This window comes from Lissotriton helveticus, chromosome 10 (genome assembly GCF_964261635.1).
Source record: "Lissotriton helveticus chromosome 10, aLisHel1.1, whole genome shotgun sequence".
Taxonomy (NCBI): domain Eukaryota; kingdom Metazoa; phylum Chordata; class Amphibia; order Caudata; family Salamandridae; genus Lissotriton; species Lissotriton helveticus.
In genome coordinates, this window is record NC_136071.1 from 1,025,593,973 (window position 1) to 1,025,620,472 (window position 26,500).

The 26,500-nt window shown below is 50.2% G+C and overlaps 1 protein-coding gene across 1 annotated transcript in view; it reads left to right on the forward strand.

Moving 5' to 3' along the window:
- The window catches only part of SLC25A13 (solute carrier family 25 member 13), a 707,445-nt gene that overhangs the window by 291,404 nt on the left and 389,541 nt on the right, over positions 1-26,500 (forward strand). The window contains exon 7 of the mRNA XM_078663721.1: positions 7,258-7,396. Within this exon, the coding sequence (XP_078519847.1) occupies positions 7,258-7,396 (139 nt within the window). The remainder of the gene's footprint in view (positions 1-7,257; positions 7,397-26,500) is intronic.

Sequence of the window (26,500 nt, forward strand, 5' to 3'; positions counted from 1 at the left end):
AGTAGCATAATAAAGTGCATGTGCGTTACAATATTATTTATAAAAATCCTGTAAAAATGGAGATTAAAAATAGAATAGATACAAAAAAAGCACACATACACCATAGAAAAGAATATTGTAGAATAGTATTAAAAAGAGACCAATCTCAATAATCGAATAAAATTATCAAATCAGGCAGGCCCTAACTTTTAAATGGCTCGACGTGCGCATGGAAAATAAGTATCGAGAAACTGAATACGCAATAGGCATACTAGTGTCTTATTTTAGTATCCTAAAAGCCTGAGCGCAATGGTTCGTTCCCAGGTTTCTACATAGCTGCAGTAACTATCGGTGTCTCGCCTTCTTATATGCCAGACACAAAAAAAATATAAAAACGCTGATCCGTCTCCGGTGTGTTATTGCATGCTGGGCATCCCTGTGTTGATGTACCACCCCAGTTATTTGTAAAAGCACGTAGTGGAAGTACCCCACATCGAAACTGTAAATAGAGCTTTTTGGCAAGAGCTGGCTGAATATCATCGAGTACGGGTTACATCTTGTATTCAATGTTATTCATTAGTAAAACAATGTATTTGTATGGGGAGACCCCCCCCCACACTCCCAACGTACCTTAAATGCGTGGTAAAGACATACACATTGTGACTTTACCACGCATTCTTAAGCATGCTTGTTTTTACTAAGTGGTAAAAACCTCTTTGTAAAGGCTGTTTCCCAAAAACAAAAGTAGGGAGATTGGACTTACTCCTCTTCGATTTTCTTTTCCACATCCCTCTGTTTGGTGTATACACCATATTTTTAGGTCGAGGACCTAAAGGTTGCGCTTGCGCAGTCTGGGGTCGGAGATTTAATGTTTCTTAGTAGGGCTGTAGAACCCGCCTCCCTGCCCTGTCTCTCCTCCATTGGCTGGCTTCCTAAACGGAGGCCAGCCATTGGAGGAGAGATGCGTCACTCCGATTTAGCCCCGTCCTTTTCGGATTTGGGGGCGTAAGTTTTGCTGTTCTTTAGACAGTGACATTGTCTGTCACTCAGAAACAGAAAACCACGCCCCCATTCCGAAAAAGACTGAAGCTTGCGGCCGCCATTTTTTTTTTGTCCCGAAGACGAGCTGCAGGACTCCCTTCATCCTTGCCTGTGCTGCCGGGCTCTATTCCGCCTTGTACCAATATCTTATATGAGGCACCCTGCCAATTTACCTTGCTCGCAACATTTCCAAGAGAAAGTGCCATTGCCTCCAATTTAACTCAGAAACAGCAATTGAAACTCCCGCCGCACACAGCCCTGCCGAGCCCGCATTCATTATGCTGCCAGTTTCATGGTGCAGCTCACCCAACGGGGCCCTGCACAGAGTGGAAAGCGCCCACAAGAAAGACTGGCCCCCCCTGCTCGGTTAGTCTCCACAGCTCCCGAACACCCACAGGAAGGAGGGGGCTTGAAAGTGGGGCTTGCTCAACCCCCCCCTCCTGATGCCTTAGTCTTGCCCTTGCTGCCCCCGGAACATCAGAGGGGGGGCTGTAGGCAAAGGTCTTATGCGTGCCTTTCCTGAAGAGGGGGGGGTGAGAACAGACGAAGACGATCGCGATGCCGGAGGAGTCTGTGGTCGGCGCAACTGCAAATGGACCTCGCAGGCTGAGTTAATTTGCGAGGGAGCCTGGACCCGGTTCCAGTGTTCCCTTGGGGGCGAGGGAGATGCCGGGCCAAGATGACCCCCCGCGGCCTGGAAAGATGCCGGAGAAGCTGGCCTACCATGTGGACCCTGCAGGTAGGGGACCGGGGCGGGATAAGCCGGCATAGACGATGACCCCTCCCCTGCCGTGTCAGAAGCGGGGGGAGCTGGCACTGTTATAGAGGTGGCCCCCCGGAGGGCCACGGTCAGACGCAGCGCCTTGTGTGTGAGGGGGCGCTCATGTTAAACATGGGGAGCGGGGCAGGGGTAATCAAGCCTGCCTGTCTAGGGCGCCGCCACCCAGGTACGGGGTAGCGGGCTTGACCCTGATCAAAGATCTCTATCGGGGGATTTAAATTATTGCGCAGCCGTCGGCACGGCCGCTGGCTCGCGGGCCCGCTGAGTGCCCAGCAGGTTGCCAGTGCTGGCCACTGCCTTCGCTGGCACGTTGTCTGTTCCAGGGTTTTCTGCCCAGAGACGGCAGCAGGGTGCTTTGCCCCGGTCACCATGCAGCAACTCCTGCCTCTTACACCATCCCGCGGGGGCCCTTGCCGAAACCTGAACATGCCGCCATACGGGGGATAGGGGGGGCAAGGAGTCAGCAGCACGCAAGGGGAGTTGGCGACCCAGGTGCGCCCCTGTCCACACTCGTCTCCCCTCCACAACCGACGGTACTCTGGGTGGATAACCCCCCCTCTATGCTGTGTCAAGGGGGGGAGGGGAGCGGCACAGATTAAATTAGCCCCTAGAGGGCCGGGGTAATATGCGGTAGTGGCTAACATCGGGCAAGATTACGGGAGGCCCGGACGATCCTATCTGCCTCCTATGTCGTGGCAAAGTGGGCGCTGCTGCCCGGTGATGCGCTCTATAGGCCCAGTGCGCACTGTTACTGCGGACCGGGCCCATCGCCGCGTGGGTTGCAAACCCTGTGGTCCTGTCCGCCCCTGCCCTCCCCACCAACACGGAGAGGGGGGAGCGCCCTGGCACCACTAACCACCATGAGGGAAACGGGGGCCACAAAACAAGTAGTCTCCCCCGCAACTTCCAGCCAGCACACCCGGAGCCCCTGCGTGCCCAGGGGCAGCCTGGCGAGAGAGACTCCGTGCATGCTCGAGGGGTGCTGCTGCTGCCCCTACAGCAGCCCTGGCTGGACCGTCCTGCCCATGATCCACCCAGATGGATGCTCTGGCGCGGGGGGGAGGCAGAAATGCACTCACCGTTCTAATGGATGCAGCGGCTCCCACGGGACACGTCCAAATGGCGTCAGGGTGAGGGACAGAGAGACCGCCAGGTGGGCGGGGGAGGAATTTTTTCCCCTCTCCCCACTTAGGCCAGAAGTGACGAGCGGGACCCCAAAGGGGTCTCCGGACACTAGGCAGCCCAGTGCACCATCCTGTGACACTAAAGAGGCCGCCCTCTTATGAGGGTCCCCTGCGGGGACGTCTGTAAGCCCACATTCTAGGGGTCCAGTGTACGGGAGGTTGGCGCTTGGACACCAGCAGCTGTCAGCCCACAGCTTACCATTCATGTGCTACCTTGCTTAGAGTACTTGGGCCCTCCATGGGGTGACGGGCAAGGGAATGGAAGCGCAGCGGGTGGTTCTGGTTAATAAAATATTCCCACAGTGCATCACAGGAGTGAATGCCTGTCTATGAATGGGCAGATTTATAATATTAACTGGCGGTCAGAAATGATATAAAGGTAAGTCACGTAATGTACTAAGGAAATACAATAATGAGCAGATTCGAACAGCAGCGTTTTCCCGCCTGTTTAGCAAACAATTGCCATAAATCCCTCATATAGAGCATGGCTCATCGTGCAACATTTTGCACCGCACATTCTGTAAACTGATTCATTTTTCGCCACTTTTATTATTGTAGGGTATGGATGAAGCAACAGTGCAGACCTTCACCACCTATTGCAAGTCTATCCAAGGGACCTCCGCTCCGTGCTCATTCACTCACTGGCACCTCAGCTCAGGCTGAGGAAAGGGGGAGAAGATACTTTAGTGCAACCTCAGATGACAAGTTGTTGTAAAGGCTACACAGTATCTGGAAACATGGATAGTTTGAACCACTTAAAAACTGATGGAATGGACTGACTATATTCTAACTAAATTGTTTAGATTTCCTGCTATCCAGCCCCGCCCTCCTCACTGAATACCAGATACGTCGGCTTTTAAAATTCGTAGTGGCAGAAAAAGATTTCTATAAATCACCAAGCCAGGCTCTGTGCAGAGGATAAGATAACGAGCGCCCAAGGTTCATGGAAATGCTTCACTCTCTGCTGGGCTATGCGTTGAGCTATTTTATCCTGCAGGTGGCAGAATTTGAGAACAAGTTAGCGTTCATACCTAATGACATTTAGAAGCTACCACAAGAGTAATTAGTTTAAGATTGGTGCATTGCTGCATTTTACCTTCAGCTTTTTAATGCGGGCACGGAACATCATTTATGAATGAGATTTGGAATGTCTTTGGGAGGAGAACAGAAGATCGGGAGGCAAGCGGACGACTTGCGTTACAACCCATACAGAAGCAAAGCAGAAGAGGCACATACTGAGATACAAATACACCTGAACAGCCACAAACACTCATGCAGAACAAGCGCAGCCATGAAAGAAATGTGAGGTATGCAGCTGGCACCCACGCGCTGCTGCTCGCTCCAGAGCTCCCTAGGCCAGAGGAGAGATAAGGTGGGTCATGCACCTGCCTTCGGGCAACTGCGTGCTGCCTTTCTAAGAAAGACGTACGCAAAGGCCAATAGCCTGTGAGCAAAAAAAAAAAAAAAACACAAAAAGTCTGAGTTGAAAGTGATTACTAGAAGCCTCGTAGAACAGCGCATGCATGCTAGCTGACTACCTCACAACCTCACTCTCTATTTCTATCTCACTACCTCTAACACTATCCCTCACAAACTCACTCTTGGACTAAAGTGAAAAGTCTATGGGTCGCACACTTCTGACCTCACCAGCGGGTGTAACCCTCGAGCATCATGGTAAATGCAGTCTTTAGGCGTGTGCGCCTTTCGTAGCTCTGGACGTGTAACAGGCAAAGTTGCAGCACCAACTCTGTACACCGGTGTTTCGGAATTGTTGTTCCTCATCAGCAGAGTGTAGGTATTTTCAGGGATTACTGGATAGGTCGCCAAAGTATTAACAGGTTTGGTACCCCTCGTGGCGCGAAGATGCGGTGTCCGAGCTAGTCAGCTCCAAGGTTCAAGGGAACCATATAAAGTGAAAAGTCTATGGGTCGCACACTTCTGATCTCACCAGCGGATGTAACCCTCGAGCATCATGGTAAATGCAGTCTTTAGGCGTGTGCACCTTTCGTAGCTCTGGACGTGTAACAGGCAAAGTTGCAGCACCAACTCTGTACACCGGTGTTTTGGAATTGTTGTTCCTCATCAGCAGAGTGTAGGTATTTTCAGGGATTACTGGATAGGTCGCCAAAGTATTAACAAGTTTGGTACCCCTCGTGGCGGGAAGATGCGGTGTCCGAGCTAGTCAGCTCCAAGGTTCAAGGGAACCATATAAAGTGAAAAGTCTATGGGCCGCACACTTCTGACCTCACCACTCGCTGGTGAGGTCAGAAGTGTGCGACCCATAGACTTCTCACTCTTGGACTACCTCACTCTCTCTCTCTCACTACCTCACTCTCAATCTACCTCTCTCTCTCACTACCTCTCTCCTCCACTCTATCAATCTCACTACCTCACTATCTCACAACTTCTCTCTCTCAAAACATAACTACCTCACTCTCTCACTACCCCACTCTATATCTCACTACCTCACAACTTCTCTCTCTCTCTCTCTAACTCACTACCTCACTCACTCTCTATCTCACTCTCTCTTTCTATCTCACTAACTTACTTTCACTCTCTCACTACCTCACTCTCTCTCTATCTCACTACCTAACAACATCACTCTGTTTCTATCCCACTACCTCAAAACATCCCTCTCCCTCACTAACTCACTATTTCACTACCTCACTCTCTCTCACTACCTCACTCACTATCTACCTCACTCTCTCTCTCTCACTACCTCACTCTCTCTCTATTACACTACCTCACTCTCTCTCTCTCTATCTCACTACCTCACTCTATCTCGATCTCACTACCTCACTCTCTCTCTGCTAATGCAATAGGTCTCGCATATGCAAGTAAATAAGCTATTGCCAATACAAATGACAATGCCATTTATTTAGGGATACAGAAAAAAAAAATTATGAGCAATGCCAATAGCTCTACCTATAATATTGCCGAGACCATTGCATTGTAAATGCTTGTTTTTGTTTTCATCTGACCAAAGGAGGTGGTCCGGGATAATTGAAGCTGCCATATTCTTTTATTCCTTGTTTTTGTTTTGCCCACCAACCTAACCTTCCTCCCCCTTTCTTCTCAATCGTTGTACCGGCATGTGGTAGGTTTTGCATCCCTCTTCCCCAGTTCTCTTTACAGTTGTTGTAGGAGAGCTAAACTTGATCCTGCAGAACACATTCCCGGATCAGGCCTGATGAGCCAATCCAGATGTGACGGGAGGTGTCTCCACCACTAGGGGCAAAGTAGATACGAGGTGTTTTACTCGGAGTACATTATCTGTAAGTGAAAGAAGGCCTACAAAAATGTCAAAGTAAATGTGTCCCCGGGCTGGAGCTTTTAATAATACAGTGTAAAGCCTTGTCCCATTAGTTAAGTGCAGTGATAGTGGTTTAGGTTGTCAGCTACTTAGTCTCCTCTTCTTCCTTGGCGATCTTCGGATATCACACACACACACACACACACACACACACACCCCCACACACACACACACATAGATGTATAGCAATCGTTAAATGCGAGTCTAATTTTGTGCTTCTGATGGGGAAAAAAGGATTCAATCATAAATAAACCTCATTCATCGCCACTGGGTACCTCAAAAGCATGGTTTTGCACGCCATTTGAGCCTGCCTACCCAATACTACTTTTTGTGTTATTCTGGTTCTGCACGGATCGTGTGCAGTATCCGGTTATAGGTTTTGCATGTCCAGCGTTTGTATCTGCATTGTTTATACGTGGCTGAATATGAGAGCAATGAAATACGCTTTGCTATGTATTCTCTGATAGCTGCTGCATGTGCTAGTCATATTGTTTAGATTGCTCTTTTGCTTACATTTCTGCGTTTGTGTTGTAAAATAGGTATGCATCCAGAGGTCTGGAAAACTACCTTTTCTTGCTCATTAAATTACATATGTGAACCAGCTCAACTGTTTCCACTGAAACCTATCCTGAAACTTAAGCTCTGTAAAATTCCTACTGGTCATGTTTGTTGTAATCCTGCATGTGTGTTTGTTTAGGTTTGTGGGGAATAAGCCTACATTCTGGTCATGATTAGTCTCAAAGTCACTTTATATGAAAAGCTTTTATGGCCTTTATTATTAAGCATAATGTTTCTCCCTGACCATTTTCATTAGTGTCTGAATAAATCTTTGTGTAATTACACAGTTGTTTCAAAGATTTCTAAAGCTCTGCCTAATCCTTAGTGCTACAAAACATCTAAGTGTCTCTCCCCACCACCCCCCTCTCCCCTCCCCTTGTTTTCTGCTCTTTTTACTGAAGGCTGCCGGAGGAACCATATCCCACCAGGTCAGCTTTTCCTATTTTAATGGATTTAATTCCCTCCTTAACAACATGGAGCTCATTAGAAAGATCTACAGTACTTTGGCTGGCAACAGAAAAGACGTGGAAGTTACCAAAGGTTAGCATACCTTTCTTTTCCTGTGGTTTTCCATGTTTTATATGCTTTATGAAATGTTTGTGTGATATGGGGTTCAGATGGAGCTTTGCTGCGTTTCTGGCCCTTTACGTCTGTCTCTGTTTCTTGTATAGTGCCTACACATATTAAGTTTTTTGAAAATTGAGAGCATTTTTCTTTGAAGCAATGTGTTTTTAACCACTGATGGCTGTATGTTATGCGTGACACCTTAGCTAGTCCTGACTTTTAAGCCAACAGCAAGGTGTATTCTGGAACTTGTAGTTTAGCTATCTTATAGTAAACAGCCAACATTGTCAGAATGCAAAGTTGTTAGCTAAAAAAAAAACAACATAGTCACAGTTTGACTTGAGGGTGCTTTACTCCTAAATGTTACCTTCATTTTCCTTCAAATTTGACTAGCTCGTGAAACGTATGTGGTGTTTCCTTAAAATGGTGTACATTGCCACTGTGTTTTTACGGATTAAACTCTTTAAACCCTCCTGATGTTATTAGTACTCTCTCTGTTCAGGAATGGAGAATGCTCCTTCTAAATTGTAGGTCTCTTAGCAAACATCACACTGAATTACACCTACTGATTGAAGAGCTTAATCCCCATGCCCTCTTTCTAACGGAAACATGGCTTCAGGCAGACAATGATCCAGCTATTGTCAGGGCCATTCCACAAGGATTCACGCTTAAGAGACTGGACCGCCAGACCGGGAGAGGTGGGGGACTGGCTATTGTTTATCTAGACAGCTACGAATGCCGAATTACCCCCACCACATCATCGACCTGCGAAAGTTTTCAATTTTCGCTAGAACTCTCCCCCACTACCACCTTCTCTGCCATTCTTATCTATCGTCCTCCTGGCGCTCTGAACAACTTTATTACTAAAATAACTGAGCTTGCCGCAAGTATCGTTGTATCCTCACCTAATTTTACCCTGTTGGGGGATCTCAACCTGCACCTTGATGATCCACACGATACTGCAGCCAACTCTCTTCGTGCCAACCTACAAGCGTTGGACCTCCATCAAAAGGCCTTTCATGCAACGCATAATAGAGGTCATCTCCTTGACCACGTTTTCAGTAACATTAACGACATTACGGTTGAGCCTTCCATTCCATTGCCTTGGACGGACCATTTTGTGATACCCTTTATTTGGCGTACAAACACCTTTCCCTCCACTCACTGTATTGCCAAACATCAAGCTAGGAAATGGTCCTCTCTCTCCCTCCCTGCATGGGAAGCTGCCTTGGCTAGAGACCCTCCCAGAAAGGCGTCGCATGCCAATACAGCTGCCAACAATTTCGATGGTTGGATCACCTCGTCACTTGACATGGTCCTTCCTGTTCAAAACAATAACTTTACAAAAAAAAACAAAGCTGCCCCATGGTTTACACCCGCACTTAAGACAATGAAATTAGCCTGTCGTGAATATGAGAGAGCATGGAGACAGGACTACTCCCAAATTAGGAAGGAAGAATACAGAACCAATATTAGGCTCTATAAACAAGAGATAAAGGCGGCACAAGCCTCCTTTTACGGCAGTAAAATTGATGCAGCCGCCAACGCCCCTAGGGAAATTTTTAAAATTGTGAAATCCCTTATTTCCCCCCCTGTTGAATGCCCTAATATTGAGGGCGCTCAAAACCGCTGCAATGACCTGGCCGATTTCTTTTCACAAAAAATTCAAACTATATATTCCTCATTTGGGGATGCTAACAATGATTTGGAACCCTGCACCTCCTCAACTTCTGATGCCCCGGTCCCTTGTAGGCTAGACACAATTCCACTTTTGGACTTTCCGGCTTTATATAAACTGGCTGCTAAAGTTACCTCTGGATCTCCCAACGATCCAGCACCTCCACAAACCCTCAATCTGGCTATGGACGTGATTCGCCCAATCATATTGGACGTTCTCAACACCTCCATCTCCTCTAAATCCGTCCCCCCGTCATGGAAGTGCGCGATGGTGAGGGCGTTGTTGAAGAAGCCCAATCTTGATCAGAACAACTTGGCGAATTACCGTCCTATTTCCTTGCTCCCCTGGCTGAGCAAGCTGCTCGAGAGGCACGTAAATAACACCTTGACGAATTACCTGGAGTCAAATAGTCTCCTGCGTGCCTCTCAGACAGGGTTTCGTCCGCTACATGGGACGGAAACTGCTCTTTTAGCGGTCATGGAAGAAGCAAGAGCAGTGTTGGATCAGGGTGGGAAAGTCGCCATCATCCTATTGGACCTTAGTGCCGCGTTCGACACGGTCAACCATGCCACGCTGTTGCAACGACTGGCGGACATGGGCGTGTCGGGCGCGGCCCTGGAATGGCTGACATCCTTCCTGGCTGACCGGTTCTTTCAGGTTTTTGAGGGTGAGGCAGTGTCCCCTAAACATCCACTCAGGTGTGGGGTTCCTCAGGGCTCCTCCCTGAGCCCCACTCTGTTTAATGCCTACATGGAACCTCTAGACAGGATAGTCCAACCCTTCGGTGTGCGTATTGTCACCTACGCGGACGATACCCAACTGGTGGTCTCTTTAGACCACGCGGAGGGATCGTCCCACACCTTAGGCCCCTGTCTAGAGGCGGTCGCCAGATGGATGCAATCTTCCTGTTTAAAACTCAATGGGGAGAAGACTGATGTCATCTTGCTGGGTAATTCTTCTCCCTCTGTCTTTGCATCCATCTGGCCACCATGTCTGGGCGTGCCCCCCACTCCCAAGCCCCAGATAAAAAGCCTGGGGATTTGGTTTGATCCAGCCTTGAACTTTTCGGTACAAGCCACAAAGATCGCAGCCATCTGTTTTGGGTTGATGAGGATGTTGCGGAAGGTGCTCCCCCTGCTTCCATTTCAGGCTAGGAGGATCCTGGTCCAGGCCCTTATATTATCGCGCCTGGACTATGGGAACGCACTCTTTATGGGAGCCCCCTCCTTTGTTATCCAGAAGCTCCAAGTCACCCAAAACAGTGCGGCCCGTCTACTCTACAATCTTCCTCGCTGGCAGTCGGCTAGGAATGCCCTAAGGGAACTTCACTGGCTCCCTATTGCGGCGAGAGTACAATTCAAGGCGATGTGTATTTTACACAAGGCTTTTCATCACACTGGCCCTGCAATTCTACAGTCCTTGGTTACTCCCTACGTCCCGTCTCGCTCCCTCTGCTCTGGTTCCCTCCAGTTGGCTACTTCCTTCAGAGTTAGGAAAACCCGTTGGGGCGGCCGCTCTTTTTCACACACTGCGGCCAAGCTCTGGAACACCCTCCCTTTACCCCTCCGGGAAACTACTAATCATCTTTCCTTCAGGAAAGCCCTGAAAACACACCTGTATGCGAAGTCATGCTGATCTGCCCTGAGTCCGCGCTAGTAAATTTCAGTCATAAGCGCTACAAGGCCTCCGGGTAGATAGCGCTATACAAGTGTAATTTAATAATAATAAGTACTGCAGGGGTCCTCACCAGCAAAGCAGTCCTATCAGGTGAGTATCTAGAACACACATGGTGTGCAGCTAGCTATCAAAGTACTTTAGAGTTTAATTGGGTTATTTTCCAGCCATACTGGCAAGCAATGGTTCACTGGTACGTCAGCTAAGTCGAAGAGATGGAAATGATTACAGATGAATGTATTTTTGCACCAGTGGAATTTTCACACAATTACTGGACCAAATAAAGTGAATGGACTTTAAGCAAGTTCCATTTGTTTAGGTCTGGGGTTTGATAAGACTTTTGATATGAAAATGATATCTATAATAAACTTAGTCATAGACGTCTTCAACCACCCATCTTAATTCATTTGTATGTTATTGTGTAATTCAGATTGTTATTCCATCTACTGCAGTATGCAGCAATGTGTCAGCCCATTTCTGCCGTTGTCTCCCTTAACTGTGAATGCCTGCTCTCTGTTTCTTCTCGAAAAACACGTCTGAACACAAACTAGTTCCCTTTAGTTCCTCTGACTGCGTTGACAATGTTCTTTCTGAGGAAAAAAATATATTTCGTTTAGCCAAATTTGCTAGGGCCTCGCCACTCCCCCCCCACACACACAGTTTTAGGGGAAAAATGGAAAAACAAGCATTAAGTCGAACCATCGCCATTCTGAATTGAATTGGGAAGAATAGATGTCCTTGAATTGTTGCATACTTTGAGTCGTGATCATTTTATCAAACATGCATGTCCGATTCCACCATCCTCCTTTTAGGGCTTGCAAACCACTTGCTTATTTTTAACATTTCTTTACTGTTACATATTTCACCCCTTTGGGGTCTCCTCCTATTACCCTCTCCTCGCAATTTGGTGTGCTGGCTTTGGCCCTAACACAATTGTGTTTGAAAAACGTGGGTGGGTAGGGTCACAAACCTTGTCTCCTAAGGGCAGACGCAATAAAAACATTTCAGGCCACATTAAAACCAATAAGATTGTTTGGCTTCCCACATATCAGAACTGGTGTGCATAAACGACAAAAGGGGGAATAATGAGTTTCTTTTTTTTTTTTAATCTCTTGCAGATTCGTCAAGCTTCCCCAAAGTGGTGAGCAAAACCTTAAAACACTTTACCTATGGAAAGCTTCAGCTAACCAGAGCTACAGAGGCATCATCACTGCCTCGTATATAAATATGTGGGCCGATCCATAGAGTTTAATATGTTATTTATTACCTTTGTTAAATGTGGGGCGAGGCTCTATCTTACAAGAGCTGATACTATCCCTGCCATTCTTCAGCAATAGTAATACATAACTTATCACTTTCTGTGCATCAGCACGTGTTGTTTATTATGTTCTTTTATTTGCATTAGTTATGCATATATGGGCAATGAATAGAATATTTTCTTATGGATACTTCTATCCCTAGAGTCCTCACCTTGTGAATATCCCCTGGTGCTAGACTGGATATAGGAAAATAGTTATATTCTTACTGTACCTTTAGATGTGGATCCAGAGCTCTGCTCCTCCTTTTCCTTCACTTGTGAATAGACATTATTACTTTAGAAAATGTGCGGTGGGCAAGAGAAAACACCTTCCAAAACTACAAGGTTGGAAACGATGTCTGTCAGATCCCTACAAGGTGTGTCTTTGGTGCTTGGGCTCATCACACGCCTGGAAGGCCTGTGATAGCTGCCCCTAGAAAAACTCGAAAGCCGTCCGACATCATGAGGTGAAGCTCTACGTGGCAAAGCAACAGAAGGCTCCGCACAGGTCCTTTCCAAGTCGAAGTTGAGCTTGAGGACATGATTCTGCAACCCTAAGTTCAAAATCTTTAGTTAAATCAAAGAAAATCACAAGAAGTTCAGATGGGCCTTGACCCCTTCCTGCCACTCTCCGGAGAATGCTTAAGGGCATCACCGTGCCTCTCGGACTTGCTTCAGTTCCACTAGGGACCTGATTCCTTCTCCGGTCCGAGGCACCCTGAGTTCCACCAGCATGTGATACTGCAGCATGCAGGGCAGGCTAGAGTCCGGGCTCGTGTGCCAGGAGGCGCTCCTCCTATGGAACTGGCTGGATCATCAGGGCATTTCCCTCGTGGTGCTTTACCTGCCGCGATTGGTAAACGCCAGCACAGATAATCTTAGTTGGCAATACCTAGAGGATCATGAAGGGCTGCTGCATCCAGAGATGGCACAGGACATCTTTTATTAGTTGTAAGAACAAGAAAGCTCTCTTTGAGACTCATTACTCATAGTGTAGCACGTGACTCCTTTACACCTTTCCACTGCTACGTTGCCTGCCCTGAGTTTTTAAGATCAGGAATGTCCAGGCCCAAGTCAGCCTTGTGGCACCAGTTTTATTTATATTTTTAACACTTTATTTAATAGTTTTCAGTCATCTACAGTTTACCACAATATGAATAATGGATCTATTGCCCATGTTCAATTACAAACATGACTTAATAGGACATGTATCAATAGTAAATTTAATATAAGTCAATACCAAAGTACCAGGCAGTGTAAACATAAATATGGCGGCATTACAATCCAGCAATTTGAGCTATCTAAACACCAACTGGCTCCTTTACTATTGTCTTGTTTGGACGGCTGCATCGGGGGCGGACTCAACCCACACCGGGCAAAACAACTACAGGAGGAGATTGAGCGGAAGCAGACCCTAGTTCCTACAAATAGTCTTTTAACGGACCCCAGATGTCTTTGGGCCAAAATGTAACAGGCAGTGTCGACGCAAACAATTTCCCATTAGTATTACAATAAGCGAGGCTGTTCAGCCATGCCTTGGCAGTAGGTGTAAATATATCTCCCCAGTGTAATGCGATCTCCCGTTTAGCCAGCAATAGTGCAAGAGAAGTGTAACGAGGCAAAGTTTTGGGAATGTTCTTAACATAGCCTAGTTGGGCCATTTCAGGTGTAGAGAGTAGGTCCAGATGTGTCAACCTAGAGAGGAGCGCAAATACTGATCTCCAAAACACTCTAATCTTCTCACAAGTCCAGGCCATGTGGACAAAGTCGGCATAATGTGCTTTACATTTGGGGCAGTTATGCGACCTTGACGGGTCAATCGAGTTAAGTTTGGCAGGGGACATATATGCTCTCCACAAAAAGTTTATATGAATCGCCTTGTTGCAGCTATTTAGAGAGACTTCTTTTATTTGGGTACTGCAGTAGGACCAGTGGGAGTCTTCAATTGAATGTCCTAGGTCTCGTTCCCAGATCGCGCACATTTTGGCATCCCTGGTGGGCATAAGTTGCATGCAGGCCCAGTATAACTTGGATATTAAATGCACCCCCCCAGCATCAGAGATTACCAGCATCAAGGGTGGGAAATACTCCGGCTCAAGAGGGAACTCCGGTACCAGAGACAGAAGTGAGCAATGGAGCCTATTAAGTAGGAAGCGGTCCATAAATGAGGCGTCACTAAATCCAATCTCTTCTGAGCAATGGAAAATGTGTCCTTTTGGGAACAACTCATCACAAGTGTCAAGAGAATTTGTACCGAGAGTGCGTTGTACTAGTTTCTCTGTGGTGGCGGGTAGCCAAGGGTTATTAAGCAGGGGGAGCGCAGAGGAATATAACTTGTGGCCTTCCATTAGCCATGCGAGTTTCCTCCACGCCCAGCTAGTAGTGGACACCGTTTGGATGTCCTACGGATCTCTAGGGAACCCTTTGGGTAGTATGGTCTTTAATGGGGTCGGGCTTACTAAGTCTACTTCTAGCTTTAAGTCTGGGATTCGCGCATCAGGATGATACCACGAGTGTGCGTAACTACATTGCGCAGTGAAATAATAAATCTGAAACTTATGGACCCCCAGCCCACCTCTATCGTATGGTAGTGTTAGGGTATCCCAGCTGACTCTGGCTCTCTTCCCTCCCCAAACCAGCCTGATAAGATGTATGCAGAGAGTACTGAAAAAGCTATTGGTTAAGGGAATGGGAATGTTTTGAAACGGATAGAAAAATTTAGGAAGAACCACCATTTTTATAATTGCTACCCTCCATGCTAATGATAGGGGAATCTTAATCCAACGCTCCACTTGTTGTTCCAGGGTATGCACGGCCGGGCCATAATTAAGCATCACTTCTTGAGCAGCCTCAATATGTAGTTGTATCCTCAGATATCTGGTGGTGTTGGCGCACCACTTCAATGGGAATTCACAATCCCACCTAGCTGTACTGGTTGTGAGAGGAAACATTTCCAATTTGCCCCAGTTTTTACCTAGACCCGAATATTCACCAAACCTGATAATTTCACATATAAGCGGTTCCAGATTTTCATGGGAAAGGCAGACATAAAGTAGAACATCATCCACATATAAGGAGACTAAAAGCGGACCAGTCGGAAACTGCAGGCCTCTATGCAGGTGTCTCTCCTTAAACTGTTGAACCAGTGGGTCCATGGCGATAATAAACAACAGTGGGGAAAGCGGACAACCCTGTCTGGTACCCCTCGTTAACCGAAACTGAAAGGACAAGGTTCCATTAACTCTGTCTGGCCATGGGGAGAGGTATATAACAAAGAGACCAGCTCGATGAACCCGTTCAGCATCCCCAGTTTCCCAATTACTGCTAGGAAAAAAGGCCATTCGAGGGAGTCTAAAGACTTTTCAGTATCTAATAACACCGCAACTGCAGGGAGGGACGGGTCCATTCTATTAATAGTGGCAAAGAGGGTGAGAAGATTTAGGGCAGTAGATCTTTGAGGCACAAAGCCCGCCTGTACCGGTGAAATGATGCGATCTAACAATAGTGCAAGTCACATCACTATCATTTTAGCCAATATTTTATAATCCAAATTTAGGAGAGACAGCGGCCTATACGAACCACATAAAAGCAGATCCATGCCTGGCTTGGGTAGGAGAACGATCACCGCCTCTCGCAGGGTAGTGGGGAGTTCTTTCCTTTCAAGTGCCTCATGATACACTTCTATGAGGTGAGGAGCTAAAATATCTTTATAGGCTTTGTAGAAGCAGCCCGTGAATCCATCCAAACCCGGGGCAGTCAAGCCATTCATGGCATCTGTAGCGCTGATCAGCTCCTCTGAGGAGAATGGTTCCGCCAGCAATTGTTGCATGTTTTTTTCCAGCCAAACCATGGCCACTTCGCCCAGATAAGCATCTCGATCCGCACCGGTATGGGCCACTCGTGTAGTATATAGTTGTGCGTAATAATCAAGAAATTCGCCCTAAATATCAGGCGTGCCTGTTAGAATCTCCCCTTGTGATGAGCGCAAGCTTGTTATGTAGGAACTACAGCCTGACGGCCGCAACAATCGAGCAGCTTGTGGCCCGGCCTGTCTCACTCTCCATACCTGCGTGCTATGACATACTTGCCAAGAAAGTGTGCCTCGCGCTCAGCTGCCTCCTTGAGCTCATGCAAAATCGTCAACCGTCGGCCCTGTTGAGACGAATCATGACCCGCTTGCCGTAGCTGATCCAGCTCGGCCAGTCTCTTCTCATTGTCAGATAGCGTATGTTGCAGGTCGCTTAACACCCCAGCATGTTTAGAAATACAGACCCTTCGCGCATACGCCACGAAAGCCTCCCAGAGGGTGACCCAAGATTTTACGGAACTTTTGTTAATATCAAAATATTCTATAATGGCCTCATGAAGTTCTGAGCTAAAAGCTGGTCTTGCAAGTGCTGGCTAGGAAATCGCCATTGCCGCTCGCAGCCCTCTGGCAGAGGGATCGTAAGAGAAAGGGTTACGGGGGAATGATCGTAGAGAGTCCTAGGGAGGTGTAGGGTGTTATTACACCAAGCAGCCTGGTTCCGCGTCACCAGCCAGAGATCAAATCTCTTCCAGGTGTCATGTTGGGTGGAATAATGCTTACACGACGAATCCTGGGACTTACAGCTACACCAAACATCAACAAGGCCAAATGTCTCACGGAGCTCGGCTAGGGCGGAGCGCGCACAATGTTTTGTATCTGGAGATGTGGAGGTGCTGTCTCGCACGGTATCGATCAATAGATTAAATTCGTCCCCCATGGCAATGTAATCCACATCTAATTGTAGGATGTAGGTATGTAAGGAATGAAAGAAATCAGGGTCATCAACATTGGGCGCATAAAAGCTGTCCCACTACTATGGTGTATCTACTCTCTGCATCTGTGTGCACCTCCGAGAGACAGAAGGCAATCGCTTATGTATTAGAATAGCAGTTCCTCGTGCATAAGTACTATAATTGGCAAAATACCTGTGGGGGCCCCAGGAGGATGCAAAACGAGTTGTCATAGACTTTGGTAAATGTGTCTCCTGCAGGAATGCTATATCAACCTGATGCCTCAATAAGTAATTTTTTTTTTTAAACTTTATTTTTGGTTATGCAAAGTATCATAAACATTCCCCCTCAATTGCGGCATCATACAAGAACTGTTGCATACAGAACGATAACCTCATTAAGGCACATTAGGGACACAAATATCACTGGGCAAAAATCGGACATTGGGACTATAAGAACCACCATACATTACAATCCGGACATAGCAACAGTGAACATGAGGTCAATCAATCAATCAATCAAAGCATTTATATAGCGCACTACTCACCCGGAGGGTCTCAAGGCGCTGGGGGGGAGGGGGACCGCTACTGCTCGAACAGCCAGGTCTTGAGCTGCTTCCTGAAGGCGAGGTGGTCCTGGGTCAGGCGGAGGTGGGTCGGAAGGGAGTTCCAAGTCTTGGCGGCCAGGTGGGAGAAGGACCTTCCTCCTGTGGTGGCTCTTCGGATGCGGGGGACGGCGGCGAGGGCGTGGTTGGTCGATCGAAGCAGGCGTTTGGGAACGTAGAAGTTGAGGCGGCTGTTGAGGTATCCTGGGCCTTGGTTGTGTAGGGCTTTGTGTGCGTGGGTGAGGAGCCGGAAGGTGATTCTCTTGTTGACCGGGAGCCAGTGCAGGTCTCTCAGGTGTCCGGAGATGTGGCTGCGGCGGGGGATGTCCAGGATGAGTCGTGCTGAGGTGTTCTGGATCCGCTGGAGTCTCTTCTGGTGTTTGGCGGTGGTTCCGGCGTAGAGGGAGTTGCCGTAGTCCAGACGGCTGGTGACGAGGGCCTGGGTGACCGTCTTCCTGGTCTCGGTGGGGATCCATCGGAAGATCTTACGTAGCATGCGCAGGATATTGAAGCACGACGAGGAGACGGCGTTGACTTGTCTGGTCATGGAGAGGGAGGAGTCCAGGATGAAGCCCAGGTTGCGTGCGTGGTCTGTGGGTTTGGGTGCGCTGCCCAGGGCGGGGGGCCACCAGGAGTCGTCCCAGGCGGAGGGTGAAGATCCCAGGATGAGGACTTCCGTCTTGTCCGAGTTCAGTTTCAGGCGACTGTTCATCATCCAGCCGAGTGCAAACGACAACCCAGATCTAACCGTCCCCATTACCCTCCCCCTCAGTTCCCGACCCCTCAGGTGTGAACATTTCTGCACTAGTCCCCTCAGAATCACTCAAGGTCAGACCAGCAGTACACATTACTCTCCATGCCAACAGGACTTCCTGCAGTCTCTCATCCCTGCGCGCGCATTTCATAGGAGTCTCCTCCGCCAGAGACCACTCCCGAACATCCCTCAGCCATGTGGAAATCTCTAGGGCCCTCCGCCCCATCCAGGTAATGGCCACCCTATGCCGCACCAGAACTAACATAAGCTGTAATAATTTATAGGGGATTTTCCTTTTCCTAGGCCGGGGAACCAGAGCCAGCAGACAGTGGAGCGGTGTCAAGTCTATTCCAAGGTCGGTAGCGGCGGCTATACGTCCCACCACCTCCGTCCAGAAACTTCGCACCAAGGCGCAATCCCAGGCCAAGTGTAAAAACCCCGCCCTCTCAGCTCCGCACCTGGGACAAGTGTCCTCCCTAACTGGTGAGAAGCGCTGCAAGGAGACCGGTGTCATATAAGTGCGGTGCATAAAATTAAAGTGTGTGAGCTTAAATCGTGCATTACATGACACTTTACGTGTAAGACCCGCTATACGCTTGCACTGCCCGGCCTCCAGGGTCTCCCCCAGATCCGTTTCCCAGGCGCTCCACGCAGGCTGGACCGGCGGCTCTGAGTCCTGACGCAGTGCGGAGGAAAGCAAGGAAATCAACCTACGGCCCCTACCACAGGAGATAATGATGTTCAATGTATGAGAAGTCTGAGGCGTCTCCGGGAATTGGGGCCACGACTCCCTCGCCACTCCTGAATGCCGCGGTAATGTAAATATTGTGTCCCCCCCTCCCCCCCCCAACCCAAAGGCCTCCGCAGCCTCCTCGTAAGAGACAAACGAGTCGCCCGGATAGAGGTCAGCCAAGGTATCGCAGCCTCCAGCTCTCCAATCCCTAAAGGACATGTGCTCCTCCATAGCCACAATGGGCACCAAGATCCAAACCAGCAACTCCCTATGAAAGGGGGCCCGTCGCAGTACTCGTTCCACACACCTCTGCCAGATGGCAGCCGTGTGGCGCACCACATATGTTAGGGTCGCATTCGCTCCCCTCCCCTTCATCAGTGCCACCTGCAATATCTGTTTGGTGGCACTGCCAGCCAAAAGCTGCATCTCCCACCCGTCCGCATCCACGAACCACCTCGCTACCGGCAACAGTTGCGCTCCGTAATAATATAAATCAAACCTCGGAGCCTCCAGGCCACCTTCCTCCCAGCTCCGAACCAGGGTGTGTAGCGCAACCCGGCTACGTCGTCCCGCCCAAAGCAGTGAAGTTAGCAAGGTATTAAGGGTGCGAAATATTCGCGGTGGAATAGGGCAGAGCGAATTCTGGAGGACATATAGCGTCCTGGGAAGCATCACCATCTTTGTGACAGCGAGCCGTCCCAGAAGGGAGAGCGGCAATGTATTCCAAAAGGTTACTGAACTCTGTAAGGACGTAAGTATCCGACAGATGTTGCGAGCCAGTACGTGTGAGTCCGTCGGGGCCTGCTGAATTCCCAAATACCGAAAGGCCTCCTGTTCCCAGCGCAGTTCAAGGTCTGGGAAGCCCACCGCCGGTCCATCCCTGTAACCCTCCAGAGGAAATATCAAGGACTTGTTACGATTGATCCGCAAACCCGAGGCCTCCCCAAAGCGGTCGAGATGGTGCAACAATACGGGTAGCGATTCATCTGGCGCCCTCAAATAGAAAAGAGCATCATCCGCATACAAAGAGATCACATTACACGTATCCCCCACCAGGATACCCCATTGTGCCATCTCCGCGCGGACCTTGACCGCCAATGGCTCTATAGCCAGCGCAAAGAGGAGCGGCGAGAGGGGACCCTGCCGCGTCCCCTGACCTAGCCGCCATTCCGCAGAACGCCCCGCGCCCAACCGTACTCTGGCACAGGGAGCTGTATACAACAGGCGGACCCAGCGACAAAAATTGGGGCCCATGCCCACCACTCGGAGGACGTCCAGGAGGCAGCCCCAATCAACCGTATCGACCGCCTTGGCGATATCGATACACTATAATCAATGGTTACTCCCGATCACGACCATCATGCAGAATATGATTCAACCGCCGCAAGTTCATGGCGGTATTGCGTCCCGGAATAAAGCCACATTGATCCGAGTGTATCAAATGCGCCATGTGCGGCGCTAAACGGGCCGCCAAAAGTTTTGTCAAAGTCTTGACGTCCGTATTAATCATGGTAATGGGTCTGTACGCTGCCGGGTCACATTTGTCACCCCCCGGTTTTTAAATCATGCAGATCTCTCCCTAGTTCATGGTAGGTGGTAGAACACCACTCTCAAACGCCTCGACATACACCTGCAACAGGCTAGGGGCAACTGTATCAGCGTATGCTTGATAAAATTCCGGGGAAAACCATCACTCCCCGGAGCCTTGGCTCTCGGGAGACCGGCCATAGCAACCCGCACCTCCCCCAACGTCAATGCTGCATCTAAGTCCTCCACTGTGTCCCTAGACAGGGTCTGCAAGTTTAAATCCTGCAAATACGGCAGGTATGAGTTTTCAGAAACTGCGGAGTCGGCCGCATACACCGTCCGCAAATGGCACTGGAGGACCCGGAGTATGGCCTCTTCAGAGTGCACCATGCGCCCCGCTACAACCCGCAGCACCACTATCCTCTCCGGGGCAAATTCCCGCGTAAAACCCAGGCCAGCATCCGACCCGCCTTATCACCCTCCCTACGAAGCCGCTGTCTAAATTGGCCTAAAGTGTACTTATCGCGCCGATCTAGGATGTCCTGTACACCGGCTCGGACCGCCCGTTCCGCCTCCTGCTGTGCCTCATCCGGGTCCAGCAATGTTTGCTGGTGCAACAGGTCACCCTCAGCGTCCCGCAGTTCCCGGAGAAGCTGCTTCCTGACCTCATAAGTGAGGCCCATACACTCACCCCTTAGGACCGCCTTCAGGGCATCCCACTTGGTGGAATAGGCAATGGACCCCTCCTGCCAGTTCAACTCTAGGTTACTGTTGAGTGCATTTTGGACAGAGTCCCTCGCTATCGGATCCTGCAAGAGATCCCCCGGCATCCGCCAGGTTCGAGGGCGGGCGGGCCGCCCCTCCCACGTCACCGTGCACGTCACTGGGGAGTGGTCAGACAGAAAGCGAGCCTGATGTCTGATCGCCAGCGAGATGGAAGCATCAACATTGGCGACTAAAATCCTGTCCAGCCTGCTATGTGTGTTATGAGTGGGGGAGAAACATGTATAGAGCTTCAGGGTCGGGTGTCGCTGGCGCCATATATCCATCACCCCCAGGTTCCCCATTACCTCGCCGAGCTGCTTTGTCATGCGTGCCCGCGCGGGGAGGGTGACGATCCATTATGGGATCCAGGACGCAGTTAAAATCCCCCTCCCAAAACAGCGGGGCCTCCAGATCCGGGACCAGCACCTCCTGAAGTGTTAGGAAGAAACCACGGTCATCTACGTTAGGAGCATAGGAATTCAAAAGCGTGAGGTCTCTCCCATCAAGTTTCGCCCTCAAAAGCAAATATCTGCCCTGTATATCCGCCTCCATGTACTGAATGGCAAAGGGGACCCCGGGTGCTACCCAAATAAGAACCCCCCTGGCATAGGAGGAGACGGAAGAGTGAAACAATTGGCCTCGCCACTTTCTACCCAATTTACGGGCACCTTCATCGTCTAAGTGAATCTCCTGAAGGCATGCAATGGAGACTCCGTGTCTACGGAGGAATGAAAGGACTCTATGCCGTTTAGCGCACATGCCCAGCCCCCTCACATTCCACGTTAAAAATGTAGAACCCATGACCAGTCGCCAGGCCCCACCAGGGCCCCATCATCACATCCTGTAATTCTCCAATTTTGTGCCATTTCGTACAACTGATGTCTGTAACAAACCCCCCCCAACGACCCCCCTCCCCCCCACGAGCAATATTCCTGCAACAACTAAACATGCTGAAATGCCCTTCCCCGCTGGTGGCAGGACGTACACAGCAACCCCATCTCTGCAAACATAGCAACCACCCCAACAGTACTGAGGAACAAACCCCCCCCTCTTCCCCCCCCAAGCATCCCCCGGCACAGCTAGCCCCCGAACATACTCCGTGCCCCTCAGACTTCCAAATACGAAGGACTTGCGGCCCGCGTACCCTCCCCCGCACCCGAAGCACCCCCCCCCGCACACAATCAGGCCATACCAAACACAGCACCCAAAACCCTGGAAAAAAAAGGGAAAAAAAGGGGGGGTACAGCTCAAAGGTCCAGCTAACATGCAAGGATATGTCCCTCAGGGCCGGATCTCTGCTGCAGCCGCCGCATCAGCAAGCGTCTCCGGTATCGTGTCCACCGTGGGCGGTAGGGCGTCCAGCTGCGGCGGCAGTGTGTCCGGTACCAACACCTCATCCCGCGGGTTGTCCGCACTCGCCGCTAGCAAGTCCTCGGCCCCCGCGGATTCCATGCGGAGGGCCCCATCGCCCCCCCACCGTGACTCGTCGTCGCTCAGCATCGCCAGAGGCGCCAGTGGATCGCCGCCGTCTGGAGCGTCGCTTACTCGCAGGCCGCGTCCCCCACGTAGCCCTAGAGCGACCCCTTTCCTCAGGGGGGAGTGCATCGCCCCTGATTTCAAGCCACTCCCACACCTCCTCTGGTCTTTCGAAAAAATGGGCCTTGCCTTGGGAGAGGACCTTAAGTTTGGCGGGGTATAATAACATATATTGGAGGCCCATGTCTCGTAGTTTTTGCTTAACCACCAAAAAGGATTTGCGCTGTTCCTGGACCTGACTGGTGTAGTCCGGATAGACAGCGACCTTAGAGTTTTCGAAAGTGAGGTCCGCAGTTTCCCTTGCCGCCCTTAGGATACAGTCTCTGTTGCGATAATTTAAACATTTTTCGATGAGGGCTCGTGGTGGGGCCCCAGGTCTCGGTGGTGGGATCAGCGCTCTATGGGCACGTTCGATCACAAAGACCTCCGATAGCCCTGTCGGGCAGAGCGTGGAGCGGATCCACTGTTCTAGAAAGCGTTCCGCATTCCCCATCTCCGCCCGTTCCGGGATGCCCAGGACTCTGATGTTGCTGCGGCGCGCCCGTCCTTCGGCATCCTCCGCCCTTTGCTCCAGCTCCCCCGTGGTGGCCGAGAGCCGCGTCACCGTCTGCTTAAGAGAAGCCACCTCCTCCTGTAGCTGAACTATGTTCCCCTCCGCCTCGATAACTTTATCGGTGACCTTGCGGAGGTCCACTCTCAGCAGGTTAACGTCGATGGACACTGTCTCAATCTGCCGTTCAAGGGCGGTATGGGATCCTTGAATGGCCTTCAGCAGTTCCGCCCTGGAGGGCTCGGAGGAGTCACCGGATGCCTGCCCCTTGTCCTCCTGGCCTGTCTGGCGGGTGATACGTTGCGAAGGGAGGCGTGGGGTTTTGTACTGGGTGATGGTATTGAGCTGCGAGGAGCGGGCCATCCTGTCCTTCCGCATCATAGATGCCCAGTGAAGCCCCCTCAGGTGCCCTTCCCAACAACGCCCCCCCCCCCAGCAAGTCTCAAATCGGCAAGGGACCCCTGCAGTTCAGGGAGGGGGACCACAGGATCCTGCAGGGCACTGGGCCGGGCTCACCACGTTTCCAGACGACCGTCGTCCTTCACACAGTGGGGACCTCGCCGCCGCTTCCAGGCCTTCAGTTCCCCCGCTCAAGTTCTAAACCGGTCTGTGGGGTTAATACAAAAATCCTCAACCAGTCCGGGCTCTGCAATGTTGAGGCGAGGGTGTGACCACAAGAAATCCACTCGGCAGCGTCCTCACGGGGGGGATCACCAACTCTCCTCCCTCAGGCGCCCCCCGTGAATGGGGCCCCCGCAGTTCCCAATGACCAAAGCAGGGGGTCGAGAGCGGGTAGCGGGTATCGCCCGGGCCTGGACAGCCACCACCACCCACAAACTCCAACACGCAGGGGCGGGGGCCACGGGTAGACAGTTCACTCACCACCTTAGTCACACTCGAGACCAGCAGCTCCGCCACAAGCACAACTGGGAGGGAATCCACAGGCCAGAGTCCGTGCCTTCAGTCGCCACTCGCCCGATCCCAAGTAGCTGCTCCAGTTCAGGGAAACCACCCCCGGGGCAGCTCCACCGCACCGCCGTCCAGAGCAAGGGCAGCAAAAGACTCAGGGGCCCGGGGAGAACCCCCACGCAGCTCCAGACCCCCGGCTCGCAGGGTCCACCGTGCAAGATCTTCTTCGGCCCCCCCCAGGGCCCTCAGGTACTCCACACTAGGCTCTAGACCGCCACGAGGCGCGCTGCGCAATCCCACGGCGCCTCCCCGCACCTCCAACGACCAGGGGGGACAAGCGTCCACTTCACTCAGGGGGCAACGTGCATCCGGCTCTGCGGGCGGCCCTCTATGGCAGCAGGGGCCCCCGCTCCGCCCCGCACTCTCCGGGTCAATGCGGTGTTCCCCCGGCGGCCGCTCCAAGCCCTACTGCCGTCCGCCGTGCCGCCACGTGATAGGGCCCGCCAGGATCCGGGCCCCAGAGGGGGGAAGAATCGCCTCCAACACCACAAACTCCCGGGCCCGGGGACGCTTGCACCTCGATCCGCCGTGGTCCCGGGAGCAGCGGCGGTCCCTGAAGTCGCCCGGCAGCGGCCCGTATGCTAGGCCGCAGCCCCGGCCTCCCGTAAACAGGGCGCTGGCGCCTGCCGCCCAAGCTTCTCTCGGCTCCTCCCGCAGTCAGACCTCCTCGGAGTGTGCCCCTGGACGTCGGGCCTCCGGTCCCACAAGTTTCGCCGCCGAGCGGGCACAGGATCAGCACTTAAACAGGATTTTTGGGCTAGGCTGGCCGGGAGCTGCAGGAGCTCACATCCTGTCGGCCATGTTGCGTAGCCAAGCCCCCCCCCCCCTCAATAAGTAAGTTAACACCTTACCTTTTTTTTGCATTGTTGAGGCCCCTTACATTCCACGTAAGCAGTGTGACATTAGAGATGTAGGACATCTGATCCCTTACCGCCATAGAGTAAGGTGGGAACCAAATTGTATTTGCAGACAATAGAGCAATAAAACAGAGACATTGAGGGACTGTAGATGAGTGCCAAATTAAAGTACCGCAGTGCACAAACCCTCCCCACCCAACCCTGCTAGCCCAACCGCAGGGAGATATCCCAATGAGCAATATGTGGAATGCAATCGAAATTATACCCAACCCTAAAAAGCAAAGTGAAACAGCATACATTCTGAGTAACGTAGCAATATACTGTGATACACACTTGAGGGGAGGCAACACCCTGCCATCTGCTCAACGTTGAAAAGCAAACTAATAAAATTGACCAAACAATAAAACATTATCAATGGCAGATTACCACATGGATGCAGATTAAAGTTATTCAGTCGAAAAAAGTTCAACACTGGCCACCGAGCCACTGTGTGGAGGAGAGGCCTCTTGTGATATGCTGTATATTTCTTTCTGTAACTATTCAAGAGATTATTGGAGCTGTGATATGTCATTGTTGGAATGTTTGGTGTGTCATTCATTATGTCACACTGTGAGCTCATGATGTACCTCTTGAGCTTTGAAGATAAACTATTACAGTTGCTGTTGGTTTATGAAGCTTGTGGATGGGACCCTCATATTGGAATAAATTGAAGATTACTCATCATACCTGTGTCCAGATTGAACTTTTATTTATTACACTGGCGTAGTCGGCAGGATGATGCTAATTTTCTTAAGTAAGTCACAAAGCTTTCAACAATTTCCTCCTCACCTTGCATTCTCTTAGCAAATATATACCGCTCCAAAATAGTGCTTACTTTTGGCAAGGAGTGCTTGTTTAATTTCTTAATGCATATTTCGTATTCATTAAGATTACTTTCTTCTTCAGATGTTAAATTAGGTAAGTGATCGAAAACATCCAGACCCTCTGATCCCAAGCAATGTAGAAGTAAAGAGAATTTCCTCTCCGCACTAAGATAAGATCCACACACCCTTGCATATCTTTCGAAAACCACTTTCCATTTCTTCCACTGTATTTGAGGTTCATCAGGACTTGAAAGGAAAAATGGAGCAGCAGTAACATTCTGCATAACTACTTTCAAGATGTAACTGAATGTTAAGAATTAAGAATTAAGAGTTATCTAATATTGTAATGCTGAGCACATGAGCATAATTCAAAACAATTAACTGGTGTTCACGTGTATCAAGATGATATAATTATTGTGGTTGATGACGACCAACAACATGATGCTCGGCTCAAAGAAGTTATGGAAAGATTAAGTGAACATAATCTGACTATAAAGGCTGAGAAGTGTAAATTT